General features: G+C 45.4%; 1 protein-coding gene and 1 long non-coding RNA gene across 2 annotated transcripts; one reads left to right on the forward strand and one right to left on the reverse strand.

The window, feature by feature from the left end:
- Positions 1-471: 471 nt before the first annotated feature.
- Positions 472-6,217, forward strand: LOC123801683 (uncharacterized). The gene is made up of 3 exons (XR_006782311.2): positions 472-679; positions 1,665-1,817; positions 5,615-6,217. It is a non-coding gene; the product is annotated as an uncharacterized LOC123801683 (long non-coding RNA).
- Positions 6,218-13,759: 7,542 nt separating this feature from the next.
- Positions 13,760-18,880, reverse strand: BHLHE41 (basic helix-loop-helix family member e41). Its single transcript, XM_045811873.2, has 5 exons — positions 18,343-18,880; positions 18,138-18,201; positions 17,719-17,826; positions 17,281-17,392; positions 13,760-16,819 (listed from the first exon to the last, which is right to left on the reverse strand). Exons 1-5 carry the CDS (start codon positions 18,732-18,734, stop codon positions 15,711-15,713), a joined length of 1,785 nt encoding a protein of 594 aa, XP_045667829.2. The 5' UTR covers positions 18,735-18,880; the 3' UTR covers positions 13,760-15,710.
- Positions 18,881-19,081: the final 201 nt, after the last annotated feature.

Below are 19,081 nucleotides of genomic sequence, written 5' to 3' on the forward strand. Positions count from 1 at the left end.
TCTTCTGACTTAACCATTTCCAAGTAAGTTGCAGACACCGTAATCCTCTATCCCATGTATTTCAGCATGTATATTCTAAGAACAGGGAGTTCTTACATAACCATAATTAAGGAATTCTTTCATCATCGATGTAATGATCAATTTCCGGAAACTTAACATTAATGAATTACTATTATTGAATCCATGGCCCAGTGTTTCTGCTTTTGTCTGCGATGGAGTATCTGGTCCAGCTCTCTTGCCTTGGGTATCACATCAGACACAATGTATAAAGCAAGTATCTTCAGACATTGGAGAATAAGCAGCACCAGGCAGAGTAGTCAATGCAAGCCTGCAATCAATCCCTGAAGGCAGGGAAAGGTTAGAGGTGAGCCTCATGAAGAACCTGGCTCCCTGCCTGGGGAAAATTTCCCTCACTGCAGCCTAGCCATCTGGATTCCAGGCAGAAAAGGGCAGTCCCTCTGAGCTGAAGAGGAAAAGATCGAGTTTGGGGCAGCTGAAGGGCTGGAATCTGCAAGGCAAGGCCCCAGAGAGGCAGGAGCCGTGCAGTTTATAGAAACATAATCATGAGTTTATGCTGCTACTTCCAATTCTAACCCAGCATTGTTAGGCTTTCCCTAGTCTCTCCTTCTCCCATCTCTGGCTCTCTTTTGGAGACCCCGTGTGAGAGCAGACGAGCAAGGTAAGTCACCATTGTCACTGTCAAATCTCCTAGCTGGGGAAACCTTGCCAGGAGAAAGGTGGGCAGAAGGAGGGACGTGGAGCAACAGTCGCTTGTGTGAAACCCTGAGAAGTAATGATATAAAACCCAAGAAATAATGATTTGGTGAGAGAGTGCTCCAAGCATAAATAGAGATTTAGGGAGTAGACGATATGATATTTGCCCCCTAAAGGGCCAATCATGATATTTTCTAACCAAAATTCCAAGTTATTTTTTTTTTAAGATTTTATTTATTTATTTGAGAGAGAGTGAGAGAAAGAGAGAGCGCGCACAAGCGGGGTCAAGGGCAGAGGCAGAAGCAGACTCCCCGCTGAGCAGGGATCCTGACATGGGACTCAATCCCAGAGCTCCAGGATCATGACCTGAGCTGAAGGTAGACGCTTAACCTACTGAGCCACCCAGGGGCCCCAAAATTCCAAGTTATTTAACTGTAGTTTATTCTTCAATAAATAATTACTTCTCGCCACAGCTTCTTCATTCCTGAGCTCTTTCTTTTGATTCATTTTTTTGTTGTCTGGGGTCCATCTTTCAGTAGTTCTTTCAAGGAGGGTTTTGGGCTTGTTTTCCTTTGAGTCAATGATTCGCAACCTTGGCTGCCTATTGTAATGACCTGCGAGCTGGTGAAAAACCAGGGACTTCAGGCTATCAGCCCAGACCAGTTCAAGCAGGTTGTCTAAGAGTACGCTCCATGCAGCAGTATTTTTAAAAATTCTCAAATAGTCCTAATGTGCAAACAAGTCAATAGCTCTAATCTCAGAGAAATTACACTAACAGGCTCTCTTAGGAGGAAAAAAAAGTCCAAGGGAAGTTGCCAGCAAGGGTCAAAGAATCAGGCTGCGGTGAGAATCACTGCTTTATTGTCTCAGATTTGAGAATTTGGTTGTCTCTACACTAGAGACTCTTTGGGTGGGTTTTTAAAAACTGCATCACATTTTTGTTCCCCCAGAATTTCCTCTGCATAGCAATCACCTCAAAATCCGGTCACATGCGGATTCTGATTCAGTAGATATGAAATGGCAACTGAGGTCCGGCATGTCTAAGAAGCTCCCAGGTGATACCGGCGCGACTGGTGTGTGAACCACATTTCCGAACAGCAAAGGTACAAACCTTACTCCTCTGCCTTCCCTAGAGAATATTTCTAGGGAGGAATCGGAAGCTACCTGAACTTGACCTTTTTTTGCCTTTTGGGTGGCTTGACTCTTCTTCCTGGATGTCCGTATGATTCTCTTTTTAATCTTGGAAATCAGATTTAGTTAGGTTACATGTATTAACAAAGTATAAAATGAAGATTCCCACATTGATACTGCATTGGCTTCCAAACTTTTGTTGTTCTAGTGCCTATGAGGCCCAAACCTACATCAGTTCCAGCTCTTTCTGAGGACTCCGTGTAGGATTGGCATGATGCCCGCCCTACACAATGGCTGAGATTTCTGTCGCCCCTTTCACGCATTCATTCCTACAATAAAATGCCCATCAATTGAGGTAACTGGAATTAGTTTGTTCCTCGCAACCAAAAAAACATTTATTAAAACAATTAGAAACCATAGATTTTAAAATATACAATATAAAAATAAAGATTGCATAGAATGCTATGTCAAAAAGCAACATGAATGCAAAAAAAAAATGTACGTACACTTAGGGTTGGCAGGAGGGGGGCAGAGAAGTTTTCCTAATTTCAGTGTGTTTCTTACAAGTCATTATTTAAACTAGATCAGCTGACAGATAATAAACAAGAGAAAAGGTAAAAAAGTTACAGTGCCAAAAAAGAAAGGGAAGAGAGACTAAAGATTCAAATGTGGTGCTAAAGGATTCTGGAAGACTTACAAGCAATTAAAAGCTGAAAACTGAGAAATAAGAAAATCTTTAAAAAATAGTAAGGCAAGATTTTAAACCCGGAGGACTATAAAACTCATAAAACAAAAGTACAACATGGGCTATAAAATAAGCTGAAGGATGATTAGAGCAAGAAAATAAAATTCAAAAGGAAACCAGAAAGTTAAAGTGACTTGTTAAAATGAAAATAAAAATGAAGTCAGTTATAAAATAATTTTAAACAGATAAAAATTAAAAAATAAAGAAAGGGGGAAAGACTTCAGGGTAACAAGGAAGATATAGGATACGAGACACTTGTTTAAAACAGGAGAGGAGGATTAAAGGTAAATACAGTTAGATGATTTATATAGATTTAAAATTCCATCAAAATATTAAAAAAAATAAAAAGTTTGAAAGTTAGAGGAGAAGAGAGAGAAGAAAATATTTTGAAACGTAACAAGGAGTAAGAAGGCTTGGTGCTTATTGTCTTTCCTCGAGATAATCTGCTATTGAGGTCGTGGTGTCTTTGGGGGGATCCCGAGGGGACAGAGAGCCACACACCCCGTGGTCATGGAGGCTTCCCCCTCGCTCCCCTCAGCAGGTACCAAAGGCCAGCCTCACCAGCAGTAATCAGAGAAGACAGACGGGAGGTATTAATACAGCAAACTCACAGCTGGATGGCACCAAGCTGACCCAGGAGAAACTCCCCAGTCTGCCAGCTGCATTCCCTCCTGGATTATCTCCTCCCGATTTAGCCCACGTTCAGAGTCAGGGGAAACTACTTTCTCTAGATTAATAACCTACAGAGCATCAAGTGTCAGCAGTTGTCTCATGTCTCTAGACAATTTTTTAGGAACCGTGGTACAGCCCCCCGATAAAAAAAGGCATTTATTTAACACATGTCAATGGGGCATCTTCCTTGTCCCTGGCAGTGGGCTGGACTCCAGGAACACCTTCGTGCTGTGGTAACACAGCTCCCTTCACAGACGTCTGGACTTGCCACATGGAAAGGATGGAGGAATTTTGATAGGGGTTTATTTATTTCTTTGAGAGAGAGGGAGAACAGGGCGAGGGGAAATGGAGAGAGAGCCCTGAAGCCGACTCCTCCCTGAGCCTTGAGCCTAACAGAGGCTCCATCCCGGGACCCTGAGCTGAAATCAAGAGTGGGCCACTTCGCCCGACTGAGCCACACAGGCGCCCGGAGATAGTTTTACTACCCTCCGGATGACACAAAGGAAAGGGGTGGCTCTGAGAGGAGGGGCACCTTTCTTTCCTCCTGCAGCGGTAGGAAGGGAAGTGAGGGTGTGGGAGGACGTAACTGGGAAGAGTGGAAGGTTTGAGGATATGATGTTCAATGGGCTGAATTCTCTTGATGAAGTAGGGGTTTTTCTGAGAGTGAGCAGTCTGGAGGCAAGCAGAGGTCTTGAGGTAAGTGGGAGAGAGAGGTCTGGGAGGGTCATACACGAAACTGGAGAAGGAGCTAAGAACAAGTAAACAGTCTGACACACAGCAGCGAGGGCCAAGCGCCAGGCGGAGGCTGGAGGTGGTGCCAGCATGAGTGGCAGGGTTTGGGCGACCAGGTGTGGGAGACACACACAGTTCATTACAATACAATGTGAAAAGTCCCAGTGTGACCGGGCAATTTACTGAGGCATTAATCTGTGTCTGTTCCAGTTGTATTTTCCCCTCCATCTATTTTCAAGAATGACTTCAGGGCTATCTGTGTCAGGGAAGTTGGGGGTTAAATTCTTGAAGAAAACCTCCCACCAGGCCTCTTCGAAAGCAGAGGTCGTGAAGTGACCTTCTTGGGGCTAATACTTTTACAGAGATGCTTCGTTTGTAATGAATAGTGTTTGGAAGTTGTTAAAAATCGTTGGCAACATTTGAAAGTAGATTTTACCTTAAAATGTAGATTTTAGCCTCTCCTGGAAAAATTGGATGGCCTGGCTATCCTGGGCTGCATTTTCATCTGGCTACAATTAGTTGGAGCTGAGTAATGTCGGCCTCTTGTAAGGGGTTAGAACACCACCCCCTCCACCCATTTCCTGTGGTCCTACCATTCCCTATGGTCCTCCACTTAACCAACACCACTCATGTAGGTTAACTGCCTGTCCCTAGAACCCCCCTCTCAGGTTGGAGGTATGTTAGGAGGAAGAAGTAGAAGCAGAAGCAATAAGGCCTGTGGGCTCCCAGGTCTGCAGTTCCTTGGTGTGGCAAAGACACAGAGGAGAATAGGGACCCAATGCCCCGAAGGTCTGGATCATTCAGCCGTGGCAAAGACTCCTCCCAGAAAGAGGCAGAGGAGCTAGGGACACCGAATAGCAACCTTGGACACTGACAGTTATCCAGGATGATCTCAGAATAAAGGGGTTCTTCCTCCATAATCGTGGTATCCCAGGTCCTCGTGAAATCCTAAAGCAGGTAAGAGTAGGAGAGCTCACAGTGACAGATTATTTTCCACCTGCCTTTGGGGACAGGGCTTGAAGTTACAATTAATGACAGAAAACAAGAACACACATCACTTCTTGCACATGCACGTATGTAGAATAAGATTTTAAACACCCAGATGGAGATTTAAGGAAAGGGCTAAGAGAACACAAAGCAAAGGAGTGGGTGAGGTTACGTTTTGACTAAGATCGTTTTGGAAGTTTTCACAGACGAGATTTAATTTGAGCTGAGTTTTGAAGCATGAGTAGGAGGCCTCCAAATAAAGGCTATTTTACTCAAGACAAACATTTGAGAGTACAAAGCATATTCAGGGACCTGTGGTAGTTCTGGGCAGCTAGGGCATTGGATGCCCATTCCTGGTTGCGGGAAATAGGAAACGAGATAGAGTAGAAGTGGGTGAAATGAAAAGGGAAGGTTTAAGCCTTCGTGCCTGTTTCCTGTAATGGGGAGTCCCTGGAGATTCTTTAGTATACGACTGTGCCGGCAGTGTGGCCGGTACTTGGGGAAAGGAAGACTGGATTCTTGCAATAATGCAGGTGAGAGATGATAAAGCTTGAAACTAGGACAATGATTGTGGGACTGGAGAGGAGGGTTTGGATTTCAACAGCCATTTATTGAGTGCTTACTGTGTGCTAGGTATTGTGCCTGGTGCTGAGCATACACTGGTAAAGAGACGATGCTTGCTCTTGCCTCGAAGAAGCTCATTCACCAGGGGACAGAGGTGCCCACACCTGGCAGAGCCGGAGAAGAGCGAAAACATCTGGGAGCTTCAAGCCCTGGTCCCATGTGTTGGGTATTCCATCAGGGGTGGAATTCAGAGGGTCCCACTCAGTTCCACGCAGGGTCAGGAGCCATCTGAGAGCTGACATACAAACCGTTTTGAAACTTGCTCCTGCTACTGGGCCATTGTAGCTTGTTCTCTTTAACTCGGTGGATGGAGAAATAATCAGAATATTTGTTAATTTCAAAGAAGGTATTTAAGTAAATAATTTTTTTAACATTATAAGTTGTAATCATTTAGAATAAGATGAAATTGATATTAACTCTCTTGTTAGGGGACTCAATGCTTTAATACCATATAATTTTATTGTGATAATAAAATTCAATCAAACTGCTCTGAGTCTTTTCCCATTTGCAAGTATGGGCTGCTAACTGCCTTTGACTCCTTACCACTTGCTGACATCTCCACGTCACGCAGTACCTGGAATATAGCAGGTGCTTAGTAAGCGCTGAGGAAATGGATTCATAATATGGAAGGCCCTATGAGAGGGCCTGTGCTGTGGTCTTTGGGTGAGATGATCAAGCTAAAGTGCTTGCCAGAGATTTTCATTCATTCACCCAGCAAGTATCTATTGAGAATTGATACATGTTTCTTTATAAAAGACAAATAAATATTTACTTATTTACAGCCAGATACCATTCTTGGCATTGGACAAACAGAAATGGACAGAGCAAAGTCCCTCTTCATCCTAGTGAGTCAGACAAGCAGTAAGCAAATTATGTGTGTGTGTGTGTGTGTGTGTGTGTGTGTGTATCCATATACACCAGTATACACACACACTATGTCAGGCGTGATATGTGCTGTGAAAAAAAAATAAAGTAAAAATAAAGAATGATGGGGGGAACTGGTATTTTATATACGGCCTTTGGGCTGCTCAGGGAGGGCCTCTCTCAAAGAGTGGCATTTGAGCAGACATCTATAAAAAGGTGGGGATCTGGGGGGGTGGGGAGTTGGAATCAGCTATCCAAACATCTAGGGCTGAGTGTTGCAGGCAGATGGATGAGCAAGTACACATATTCTGGGTAAGGATCAAGCTTGTCCTCCTGGAAGACCAGACAAGCGTGGATCCAGGGGGTTAGGGAAGGGGGAAAGGGGTAGGAGAGAGGTGTGCGCATTGATGGGACTGGAGATTTATTCCTTTCACTGGGCATTTTTCATAAGTGCCAACTGAAAAAAATCCAGTGCAGAGGGGTGCTGATCATCAGTTGTCACAGTAATTGACTGGCGAGTGCCTGGGACCTTGTGAGGTTTTATCACAAGTTTTGAGCACCATCATGGGTGATCAATTTGTCAATATGGATCACTGCTGTATGCCCGATGCCTGGCACATAGTAAGAGCTCAGTAAAAATTTGTTGAGTGCGTGTTTGAAGTCCATCTTTGTTTTTTCAACTTTCAGGATACTATTAATAACTAAGCTGTCTAGGACGTTATGCATACCTGTCATTAAAAGGCAAACAACAAAACGATGAATTAATCTTGTGCTTTGTGAACGTCTGTTAGCTTATAGCAGTCTGTCTCCAGGGTGGCACTCACTGTGCCCTTTACACTGGACAGTACACAACCACTCTATGATGTCTTTGCAAATACTGGCACCTGACCTGTCCAAACATTACTGGCAACGCCGGAGATCGCTTTCCATCACAAGACCAAAACCATATTTGCAGGAGGCAGTGGTGCTTCCCTACTTTTGTTACACTGTTGGGTATTTTCGGTTATCTAAAGGGCATCATGAAGTCCAAATTCCTCCACACTACTCATTTTAGATCATTTATAAACATGCATGTTTCTTGAAGTTTTACAAAATCAGCGTGAACACTTCGAAAAGTGAAAGTGTGCGATTTGATCATTTTTTCTAAGGGATTTGTAAATATTCTTTTAGAATGTAACTTAAAAAGAAAAGCCATCCCTCAGCCCCTGACTCCATTAGCTTCCTTCACTCGACCGCACCATGCAGAATTCACCGGTGCCACAAAATCACTTCTTTTACTGTACATCCTGCACGGAAAGTCCCAATGTATTTTATCACAATTAACTAAATCCCCTAGTGCTTAATCAGTGGGAATTCAATTTGCAAAACTGAGACCAATGAAAGATGCAAAGCCTCCACCAGGCTGGTTTGCCCAGATCTCTGGTCTAGCCGACCAGAGACTGGGTCTCCCCAGTCCCACGGACCGCCTGCGGTTTCTCCAGCAAGACGTGGCTCAGGGACCAAGGCAGGACGCGGTCTGGCCCTAGTCCCGCCGCGGCCGGGTGTGTCAGCCACCTTCCTCCCCTACCCCAACCCCCGCCCCCGCGCCTGGCCCGTCACTTCCCCCGGCCGGGGCCAGCCCAGGCTTGAAGTCCCCGCCCCAAGGCCCTCCCCGGGCGGCTGTCGACCTTCCTCTAACCCGCGCCCAGGCGGGCAGCTCGGAAACTGCTGTGTCAGAATGGTTCGAGGAGCCCGGAATGAGAGCCAGCTTTAATTTGGGAGGAATGACTACCCAGGGCCGGCCGGCTACGACTCAGCAGGGAAGACTGTGTCGCAGCTGTTGGGAGGGCGCGTCCTCAACCCCACCCGACCGCCCCGCCCTCGGCCCTGCTGTCCTCCCCCGGGCCCGCCAGCCGCCCGCTCCTCCCGCGCCCGCGTCTCCGGGGCGGCGGACGTGGGGGCTAGTGCGCACGCGCGGAAAGCCGCGAGCGGGCGCCTCCCCGCCCCCGCCCCGCCCCCTCTCACGTGCCGCGCAGCGTGCGCCCGGGCATGTGCGGGCGCACGTGACAGCGCCGCGTCCGGCTCCGGCTCGCTCACCCCGCGCGGCTGTACTTTGAACCCCGGCGTAGGAGGGGGAAGGGGGGGTGGGGAGGAAAGCTGGCCGGGAGGGGACCGGAGGGGGAGGCCGGCCTCCGGGAGAATGATATCATCCGCAGATTTATCGCTAGGCAACCTAAGAATGCTTCTCTCTTTCCAATCCTAGAGCTCCTTGAAGATTTCAAGGCTGATGACATTATTCCCCCCTGCTTTAATTCTCCACTTAAGGAGCTAGAGTTGGTTTACCAGTTTTTAAATGAGTACGTTTCAGACACAGAGCTCAGAAATAGATCCTTCATTGCGCCTGCTTGCTTCTGCAGAGCTCTCCAGGGGTGCGGGCATACAGTCAGGTTTCTTCACCTGTTCGGTCACATGAGGATCACCCAGCTAGCTAAAGTACAGCTATGCAGACGAGCCTTGCTTAACATACTATACACTCGAAAACCAAGCCCTGCCTAAGGTACAGGGAAGCCGGTGTCTTTAAAATGTGGTATTATGGGATATTTTCTGACTACCCTAAATAACAGGTGTACAGGAATTGGATCCAGGTCGAAGTTCTGTGAAAACTAATTTTCTCAACACGATGCTGAACCCGCAAAGTCGCATATGGAAGCAAAGTTTATTACAGGGCTATACGGTGGACACTCAATATTTCAGTTGTGAAACATTCGATATTCTAGGTATACACATGTGCATACCAATATGTACAAGGCTTCAAATTGAAACTAGCTAAAGTTTACAACACCCTAAAAATATCCCATGTAAAAACTGCAACAAATCGCCCTCTTTCCTACTTCCTCAATTCTAGTGTTCTTTCTGTCCAGATTCATAGTTTGCTTTGATCCCTTCTTTCGTGGAGAGTCTTTAGAGTGCAACCAGAGTCACATAGGTAGGAGGGGTAGAGGCAGAGGTGGAGATCTCACCAGATTATGTGGGGACTTCCAAACAAAAGAGGGCACACTTCTGGGTGTCTCCCAAATTGAGCAGACAGCGGAATTGTATGGTTCTTTGTAGGGGGCCTTGAATATTGTGTCTTCAGAATTTTTGTATCTTTAATTATTGCCTGCTCTATGCCATGTTTTGGAAAGGCAATACCTGACCATCTTTCCTTTCTCCACCAACACCACATACTCTGCCTCTCAGGATCTCACGTGGACTAGCTCAACTCAGGTCATGAGCAAAGCTCAGACTGTCCCCTCCTCGTGAGTGCTATGGGGTAATAACATAAAGAGCAGTGGACTCAGAACCAAAACGTCTGGTTCCAGTCCTGATCCTGCCGCTTACTGAGCTACGTGACCTTGGACTAGTTGCTTGCTTCAGCTTCCTCCTGGAGACTTTAAAAAATAGACCTTAGGATTCCTTGTTTCCCTCTAGAACTGCTCTCTTTCATTTCCCCTTCAGGCCCTGAATGAAGAAGATGGATCATCATGCCCTTACTTGAAGGAAAAGAACTCACCCTTCATTTCTTCGGTAAGACAGACAGATGGTTGAGATGAGACCAAGCTGCTTGTAAGGTACTAGCCCCCCTCTCCCCACCTTCTGCATTAGAAATTACGCTATAAATGCTGCCCTTTGCAGTAGGAAACACCATGACCCCTCAGTCCCAGCTCATGGTTCAGGTTCTCAGGAGGAGATGATGGTGAAAGCCAGTACAGCAGTCAAGTTCTAAAGAGACTGAGAAATTAGGAAAGCAGTGCTGGGACCTTCGTCAAACATAGCCAATTAAACTCCTGGTGCTCAGCACAGAACTAGACTATGTCAGAACCTTCTCCTTGGAGATGGCCCCATGGACTCATTCACCTCTGCATTCTATGAAACCCAGCTACAACTCTAGGCCTCTGACCCATGCAGATGAAGGTAGCACCCCTCACCCCCTAGTATTGTATTCACCTTTGTATGGCACTTAGTATGCTGCATTGTAATTTATTTTGGTCTGGGTCTGTCATCCCCACTAGACTTTGAGATCTTCGGAGATGATTAATTTTTGGTTCTCCAGCACTATCATAGCACCTCACAGACAGCAGGAGCAAAACAAATGCCTGTATCTCCATACCCACCGTTTGAATTTATAGGCTCACAGACAAAAGGAGTTTGTTGCAATCTGTAGGGAGTCTGAAACCTCTTACCGGAAGCTCTCTGATGGGTGTGTCTAAATTCAGAGCGGCATCTGGGCCTGCACACCTCCATCCCAGTTCTCCAGAATGCTTTTGCTGGACCTGCCACCCAATATTTCCAAAACTCAGAGGTGGAGGAAATTATACACCAGAAGCAGGGCTAGAGTCATCCATGAATCAAAATACTGAATCCGTTTTCACTAATGGCCCTTGGTCTCCTATTCCTATCAGTCTGAGAAAAAGAAGTGTTAATCAAATAAAATAATTTGTTTCGGTTGTGGAAATGCCTTTATTTTGTGGTTAGTTGTGGAATAAACCATTAGCAGGCTGCTTTTTTATGTAATAAAATAATAAAAAATATATAAAATATTTGAGGGCTTTTGCCTAAGTGTTCTGATAGTGAACATTGCTGAGAACGTGCAAAGTAAAAGAAATGAAGAAAAGAAAGGTTGTGGGAGAAACGTGTTACTGATTCTACAAGCTCACACAATTTAGAAAAGTGCCCCTCCGGTACTTCTGTTAGAGCCTATTTATTCTAATTTTAGACACATTTCAAATGGGTGTGGTTTTGGTTAAATGGTTTCCCAGGCCACAGTAAGTCAGAGATAGCAAATTAGATAAGAGTTGGAGGCAGGCACTCTGATACAGCAAGAAGTGACAGCTGGCAGCCTGATCATGAGTAAAGAGACTGAAAAACCTATAAAAAGCAGATATAAGAACTCAAAAGGAATTTAGCAGAGACGCCAGTATTCCCAGGTGACATGCATAGTGCAAAAGTGATGTTTATCACGGTGACCCTGATTTATTGAGAATGGATAGCTATGGAGAGGGTATTTATGGCTAAGACATGTGTAAGACACTTTAGGGCACACGGGTAACATATTTTAGTAAGCTTTCCCCTAAAAGAATGTAAGGAAAAAAGAAAAGATAAACAATATTGGCCCTTGAACATAGAAGCTTTAGTTTTCGGAATCATTGTTTCATGGGGCACATATCATTCCCTGAGGCCAGATAAATTGGGCATCACTGAATTCAGAATTTTAAAATATCAACTTTTAAAAAGGTATAGTTTTACATTTGTTCAGAGTTTCCAATATGGAATCACTGAACTAGTGCAAGAAGCCCAATTATAAGCCAAACGTCCAACTCCTTTCTAGGAGCCTGTTTTTAAAGTACATGCTAACACGTTTTTTAGTATAAATCTCATCCTGATCACAGGAAATATGTGATAATTTTCTGTGTAAATTAAATTCTATGAAAAACTAGAACTTACATTGGACTTTAGCATACACTGTATATCCATTTTGAGCCGGCGTAAAGCAACACAGAACAATGGGTATTGATCTAAGGGTCGGATAGATCAAGAATTTTTGTTTAATGAAAAACATCAGATTGCTATCTGAAGTAAAAGACTATTATCACAATAGTACAGCCAAGCTTTTGGCATTATAATGGCCGTGATTGGTTCATGAGGGCTGTCTATTCATTTCTATCTAAAGGCCTTAGTATGTTTGCCCAGTCTTGCCTTCTAAGGATCTCAGAACTGGCAATCGCCTTCCATGGGGAGGTTCAAGATTGACCTGTGACATATTCGGAAATAGGCTGAGGCTTCTTTTACATACTTTTGAACAAATCTCAGATGATGACCAATAACCAAATTTATGGCCTGTATAGCCAATAACAGAACCAGATGAAAAATAGTTTTCACAAAGATAGGAACTAAAACTCCAGTCATACTTTAAATAGATATTAAAATGTGGGTTCTGGTGCCTTAGTTCTTTGCGGGGAAAAGACCACTTATCAATTCAATATAACATTTGCTGAGAAATGTATGTATGCAAAATCAAGTGGCATTAATACTATACGTATAATGTATGTATAAAAGCATCACTAGCTCATGATTCATATTTGTCTTAAGTTGAAAAATCACATATATTACAACACATTCTGGCTAAAATTTCACTACTGCAGCTATCTGACCATCCTTAGTGAATCATCACTGGAGTCATTATTCCAGTATTTGAATTCATAAAATAATCAATTACCAAAATAAAAATTTTCAGATGCCACATAGACAATATTATTTTGCAGTTGTGTCCTCACTAACTTTATCTTATTACCATGTAAGTATATAGGCATTTGGACTAAATAACTGACCTAGAAAATCTGGCCCAGCCCTAAGGTTTTTTACTTTATTATACCAAAATTATACAAATGCTAAAACATTTATTGTTCTTTGATTTACTTTAAATCTTTTTTGGTTATGAAACTAATATTTATTACACTATGGTCTTAAAATGTAGCTCAAAATATTTAAAATGCTACTTTTTCCCATCGCTCTGATTTAGACAATTATCTTTCTAAGTTCAATAAAATGCTCAAAAATCTTACATAGTTTTCAAATGGTAATTTTCCCCCTTTGTTCTTGTGATTTATTTATGACATTTCATGAATGCTGCCCAATCAACTTCATTTTATGCGGTCGAGGATGCCATAGTGGGAGGTAGTGTACTGACTGAGGGATGCAGTAGGTCTGTCCCCTTGTGCTGGCTCCAGGCGGCTGTTTGTTTGGTCCTAGGAGGATATATGATATCTCTGGGCTTCATGTTATAAAGTGCAGGGGGCTGGACAAACTGACCTCTGAGGTTCCTTTGGCTCCACATTCTAGGACTTGTAGTTTGGTTGCCGTAAGTCAGCAGAGGGAGCACTTTTTCTACATCTCATAAATTTTGACTGTTATTTCAACACCTTTCAAAAATCAAGGCGTTTGTGAAGAACGTTATTGAAACTAAAAATTGACAATCCTTCACATATCAAATCACAAATTTGGTTATGAATCTGAGAAAAGTCTACAAATAATTATTTCTTTTCCTTGAATTCCATGATTTAAGTCCCACAAGAGAATTCTTTTATAAAGGTTAAGGAGCTAAAAATACAAGAAGAAGTTAAGCACCCCTAAGTGGCAGTGTATTTATACTGGACCTAGTAAAGGAGAAACACCAGACCATACAAAAGTCTATCAGGAGTCAAGATGAGACGTGAAAAATTCATCAATCAAAAACATTAGCAAATTGGGTCTAACATAAACAGACCACGCAAGTGACTGGTAGGTTTTTCTTTTGCACTTTCATTAAGATACATTTGAAACAAGTAGGTAGACACAGCCAGAGCTTGGAGGCTTGTAAGAAATTGGAAATGTGTGATATCAAGCCAATGACAAAGTATATCTGAGAACGTTAATAACTTTCATCCCTAAATTCATAGATACCTTAAAACTAATCGAGCATGTCTTTTTAATTATTAGACAATCTCATATCGTATATTAAAGTTTTTATTCCTTAGTAAGAATTTTAAAATCACAAAATAGTGTGGCAATATTTAGGTAATAGAATTTATGGAGTGCTGAAAATACTAGAATATAAAGATAATTTCTAGTTTATCTTCACATACTAAAATTTTCTAAACCAGCTGGTTTCTTGCAGACGGTATTTATTTTTTTTTAATAATTTAAGACAGCATAAGCTTGTACCAAGCATAAGCATTGTAACAAAAGTGCAACTTTTCAGCAAATCCTCCCCAAAAGATATTTTAACTCAAAATATCATTAGCACATAGTTTCTCCCTACAAAAATAGCATGTCAGACATCATTAATTGGATGTATTAACAACTATGTACATAAGAGCCACCTTGTAGGCTAAGAGTTTAACGTTGTTTAAACACAGCGTTTGAGGCAAACAGTAGCAACAGCAGCAGCAAATGCACCAAACTGACTAAAAGACCCAGATATGTTCTTCACTTATAGTCAGACTGTTGTGTCTCACCCCTTACATAACATTCAAGTGAGATTTCTCACCGTGCTACCTTGGCAACAAACTAAAAATATCCAGACAAGGTCTTGGTTTAAGCCTTATTAAAAAAGCTTTCTTTGTGATTATCTGGTATCTGGTTTGGTCTCCAGAAAATACATAGACTTGGAGATAGGAAGGCCTCACAGGGCTTCATTCCACATCTTTACAGCATTTCCAATCAAAACTGACCAGTTTAATGCTTTCCTCCACTTTTGTTATTTAACAGAATATAGGATAAATCATTTTGGATTTGTTTTCTTTTTTGTTTTTAAGTTCAGTGCACATTCCTTTTTTTTACAGCAAGATTATAAAAACTTAGGATCATGGTGAGTTAAATAATGACAAGGTGGAAATAGATTATATATATATATACACACACACACACATATATATGTATATATACATATATATATGAATGCAATTAAGACACGTCAATTGATTCACGGTCACTTTCTCAATAAAGTGCTAGAAAATGTACCAAGAATGATTCTGGCCTTCCTCATCCATCTCCTTCCCTGACTTAGTTCTGACAATGGCCCAACTCCGAGTCTCTTTAAACAAGAGCAAGTTACTAAGGGATACCATTCAAACCACTTCAGAATAGGTTGCAACGTAAGTGACTGCATCCTCACTTCCTCTTTGAAAAATATATGCCTTTAAAAAAGCTGAACATTATAAAATACTGAAGAGTAAATTCAATTCTAAAAGATCCTCATTCTGTTTGGAGAAAGCCTCCTAAAGCAGGTGGGACAGCTCTGCGGCAGGCAGATAGTAACTACCCGCTGGCTTTTGGAGGTCAACTCCTCGGCCACCTTTCCCCGACCCTGGTTCAATCAGCTCACCCACAGAGCACACCCTTCTTCCTCCAGAATTAGGTTCTATAGTTTAAAAGATAATGGAACATGGCCTAAAGGAAGGCAAAACTTATTTGGGCGAATTCTTTAAAGAACAAAGTATCAATATCGCAGAGGTTCTTTTATAGCTGGTGGGGGAAGAAAGGGATGTTAGTGTGCGGAGGGTGGGGTGGTGAGGGTTGAGCAAAACAGGAACTCCAAATGTACACAAAACACCTGTGTTGTTGTTTTAAAAGCCTGTCGTGCATCTATTACACTTCCTCCCTTAAAAACGTTAAGGGTGTTTTAACTTATTAATATTATTATTCCGTGTGAACCCTCGTCCTGTCTAAGAAAGGGGGCGAGGATTCAGTGGGTTTCCTTTCCTGGCTGCGAGGGATCTTCCTGAGCAGAGCTCTCTGGGTTCCCGGGCTCGCGGGCGCCGGCGAAGGACAGGTGGGTGCGGCCGTGCGGGTGCGGGGGGTGCAGCGCCCCAGGGGGCGCCACCTCGTGCGGCAAGAGGGTCGCGGCGGCGGCACTGGCCTTCTCGGGAGGGGGCGACAACACCGAGGACAGGCAGGGGAAGGCGGCGGCGGCGGCGGCTGCAGCGGCGGCGGCGGCGGCGGCCGCTGGCGCTGGGATGCCGGGGTACAGCAGTGGGAACGGGGCGGCAGCCGCCGCCGGGTACAGGTACTTCTCCAGGCCGCTCTTGTCCAGGAAGGGCTGTACGTAGGCGGCGGCCGCCGAAGGCGAGAGGAAGTAGAAGGGCAGGCAGAAGGGAGCCGCGGCGGCGGCTGCGGCGGCGGGCTGCGCGAAGGGCGCGCCCCCGCCTCCACCGAACGCCACCAGCGAGCTGAGCAGGGCGGCGTCGGGTCTCAGCAGCGCTGCCGCGGCGGCCGGGTCGGGCCCCAGGAGCGCGGCCGCCGCCGCCGCCGCGCCGCCCCCCAAGCCGCCGCCGCCACGGGAATCCAGCTTCATCCTCTTGGGCGCCGGCGAGTCCTCCCCGGGGGGCTCCTGCTTGATTGTGACGCGGCCCGCCCCAGAGCCTTTGCCCTTCTCGCGGTCCGGCCTCGCTTCGGCCTCGCCGCCGTAGCCGCTGTCGGTGTCCGTGTCGTTCTCGGCGGCGAGCTCGGCGCTGGGCTGAGTCCGCTGGATGACCGGCACGCAGTGGGCGAGGGGCTCAAGCTTCTGCCCGGCGCGCTCCAGGCAGGGGGCGGCCGCGGACCCTGCGGGGGCGACGGCCGAGGGCGCGCCCGTGCCTTTGCTCAGAGGGACCTGTTGAGTCAACAGCTGGGGGGTGGGCAAGAACTGGGTGGCCACGGCGTGCAAGTGGTTGATCAGCTGGACACACCGCTGCTCCCTGGGCGTCCAGCTCTCAAACCGGGAGAGGTATTGCAAGACTTCTTTGGCGCATGTTTGAAATCCCGAGTGGAACGCATCCAAGTCGGACTGAATGGGCGATTTCAGAGATCGCTCCCCTAGGATGAGGAGGGGGGTGGGGGTGGGGGCAGAGGCATAGAGGCAAGAAGAAAAATACCGACGATAAAACATCTGCTTATCACGTGGGCCCTACATTGACTAAAGTGATCTCGGTTTTTCCTCTGTATTCGGGTGATATAATCCACCGGTTGCCGGGGGGGGGGGGGTGGCGGGGGTGGGAAGCAGGGGGGCGCTCTACTCCCAGCTGAAAAACCAAGGTGGAGAGAGCAACCGCCACTTTAAATAAAAATCTGATTCCTCTGAGTTCTGCTGAAAGCCTCTAGGATGCTTCGGGAAATGGGCACTTTCCAATGAAGGGGAAGTATAGGCAATTTAACAAATGAGAGTGAGCCCGTAGACCCAAGGAAGGAGGTGGGGGTGGGGGCAGAGTCCTAAACACTGCCCCTCTGTGGGCTGCCGGGCGGCATCAGGGTGGGTTGGCCTCCCTGAACTGACTTACCATTCTGTAAAGCAATTATCTTCTGATGCTGCTGCTCGGTTAAGGCTGTTAAAGCTTTTAAGTGTTTCAAAGTTAATTCCAAGACTACCGCTTTCTCCAGATGCCCCAGAGTCTGCAGTGGTGCAAAAGAGAAGGGGGCACTTGGTTATTTAAAAACATACATTTGGCTTGACTGGCTCTCCAATCAGCACAGCAACTTACACCGACACTTTGAAAGAAGTACTATTCCTATACTTCTTCAGCTTTCCAGAAGACGGGTTATACATGATTTCTTGCTTTCAGCTGTGAGCACCTACTCTTGAGTTTGTGGGAAACTCTACACTACAGCACAAGTTGTAAGGCATATGATATTTACATTTATTCTTATATCTCTGGGAGTAGTACCAAGCTATTAACACGCCCTTGGAGAGCAGCAAAGAATGAAAATGTGCATCTTACTGTCAACTTCAGATGTTCAGGCAGTAAATCTTTCAGCTGAGCAATGCATTCATTAATTCGATCTCTTCTTTTCTTTTCTATTAATCTGTGCGGTAATTTGTAGGTATCCTTAATATACGACAATCATGGAAGAAAGAAAACAATAAGCTACACATTTATTGGATAAAACAATAACCCTCCCCCCACAGAAACCCCCCGTATTATGTGATAAACTATCCAAGAAACCTTTTCCTCTGGACTGTTCTGAAATGCAATTTGAATTCAGGTGTGATGTTTAGTATCCAGCAAGCCACTTAAAATTCACAGTTGGGGAAGCTCTAGGGCTGGAATATATTTGCGGGCAGAGCTTCGCTGTGAAATCAATGGCCCTAATTAACTATCCTAGCAGGTTATGAGGAACATCGGAAACTTACACTTACCTTGCTATCGTCTCGCTTCATGCTCCTTTTGGGCTTACACATATACAAAGAGGAATAGTCCAGTCTGCAAAACAGAAATCAGCATCAGGCACCCATTCGGGGAGGGGCACTGCCCTTGCCTGCTCCATACCACTTTCTGGAGAAGAAAAAAAAAAAAATCAAACTGAAGCCTAGACAGATATTCGCAAGGGTGCGTGCACCTTACCCTATAAAATCTCTATGTTCCAGTAACTGTCTCTCTTGCAAATGAGGAATTCCTTCGTCCATGTTCAACCGCGGTCCGTTTCCTCTGTTTCGATTTTTGGGGTTCTGTTCTATAATCTGTGGGACGATAGCTTTGGGAGATCTTGGGGGATCTGTGCGTCTCCAGTCTCTCTCTCTCTCTCTCCCTTCTTCAGTGCAGTGTTGAAAGTGTGAAGCAGTTGGTTCCCCCCCTCCCACCGCGCTCGCTCTCTCGCACACACGCACACACACGCACGCACACTCGCGCCGGCCCCAATGCGCTGGTAGTTTGCTCTCACTCCGGGCAGTGTTTGGCCACAGGGCACGCGCTTCGCCGGCCAGACCAGCACCCAGCTCACGTGCGGAACGTACCATCCGCGGTCCAGCCCGGAGGGGGGCGGGGGAGGAGGGGCCGGGCCAGGAGGGGGTGTCGGGAGCAGGCTGCGAGGGAAGGCGAAAGGCAGGAGGGGGCGGGGACACCTGATCAGGGCCACCGGAAAGGAAAAACAACTTCGGCCAAGCTATTCATCTTCCCAAAGGCGTTGCAGTCCGCTGGGGGAGGAGGGGGGAGGAGGCGCCGGGGGTGTGGGACAGCCAGGGCTTCCTCGGCTCGGAAATGCTACTCCCTCAGTTCGTCAGTCATTACGGTGCAGGAACGTGAACGTGGCTTTTTGCTTCGCCACCGACTGCACTGGTGGTTTGGACCAGAGAAAGGAAAGAGA

This window comes from Ursus americanus, chromosome 25, assembly GCF_024610735.1.
Source record: "Ursus americanus isolate L20-20 chromosome 25, mUrsAme1.1.p, whole genome shotgun sequence".
NCBI lineage: Eukaryota > Metazoa > Chordata > Mammalia > Carnivora > Ursidae > Ursus > Ursus americanus.

What these genes read in the sequence shown, in the direction of transcription:
- BHLHE41 (XM_045811873.2), bottom strand. Translation starts at nt 18,734, where the DNA reads ATGGTACGTTCCGCACGTGAGCTGGGTGCTGGTCTGGCCGGCGAAGCG. An exon ending in GAACATAGAGATTTTATAGG is followed by an intron (nt 18,202 to 18,342) that starts GTAAGGTGCACG and finishes TCTGTTTTGCAG; the next exon opens with ACTGGACTATTCCTCTTTGT. An exon ending in TGAAGCGAGACGATAGCAAG is followed by an intron (nt 17,827 to 18,137) that starts GTAAGTGTAAGT and finishes TCGTATATTAAG; the next exon opens with GATACCTACAAATTACCGCA.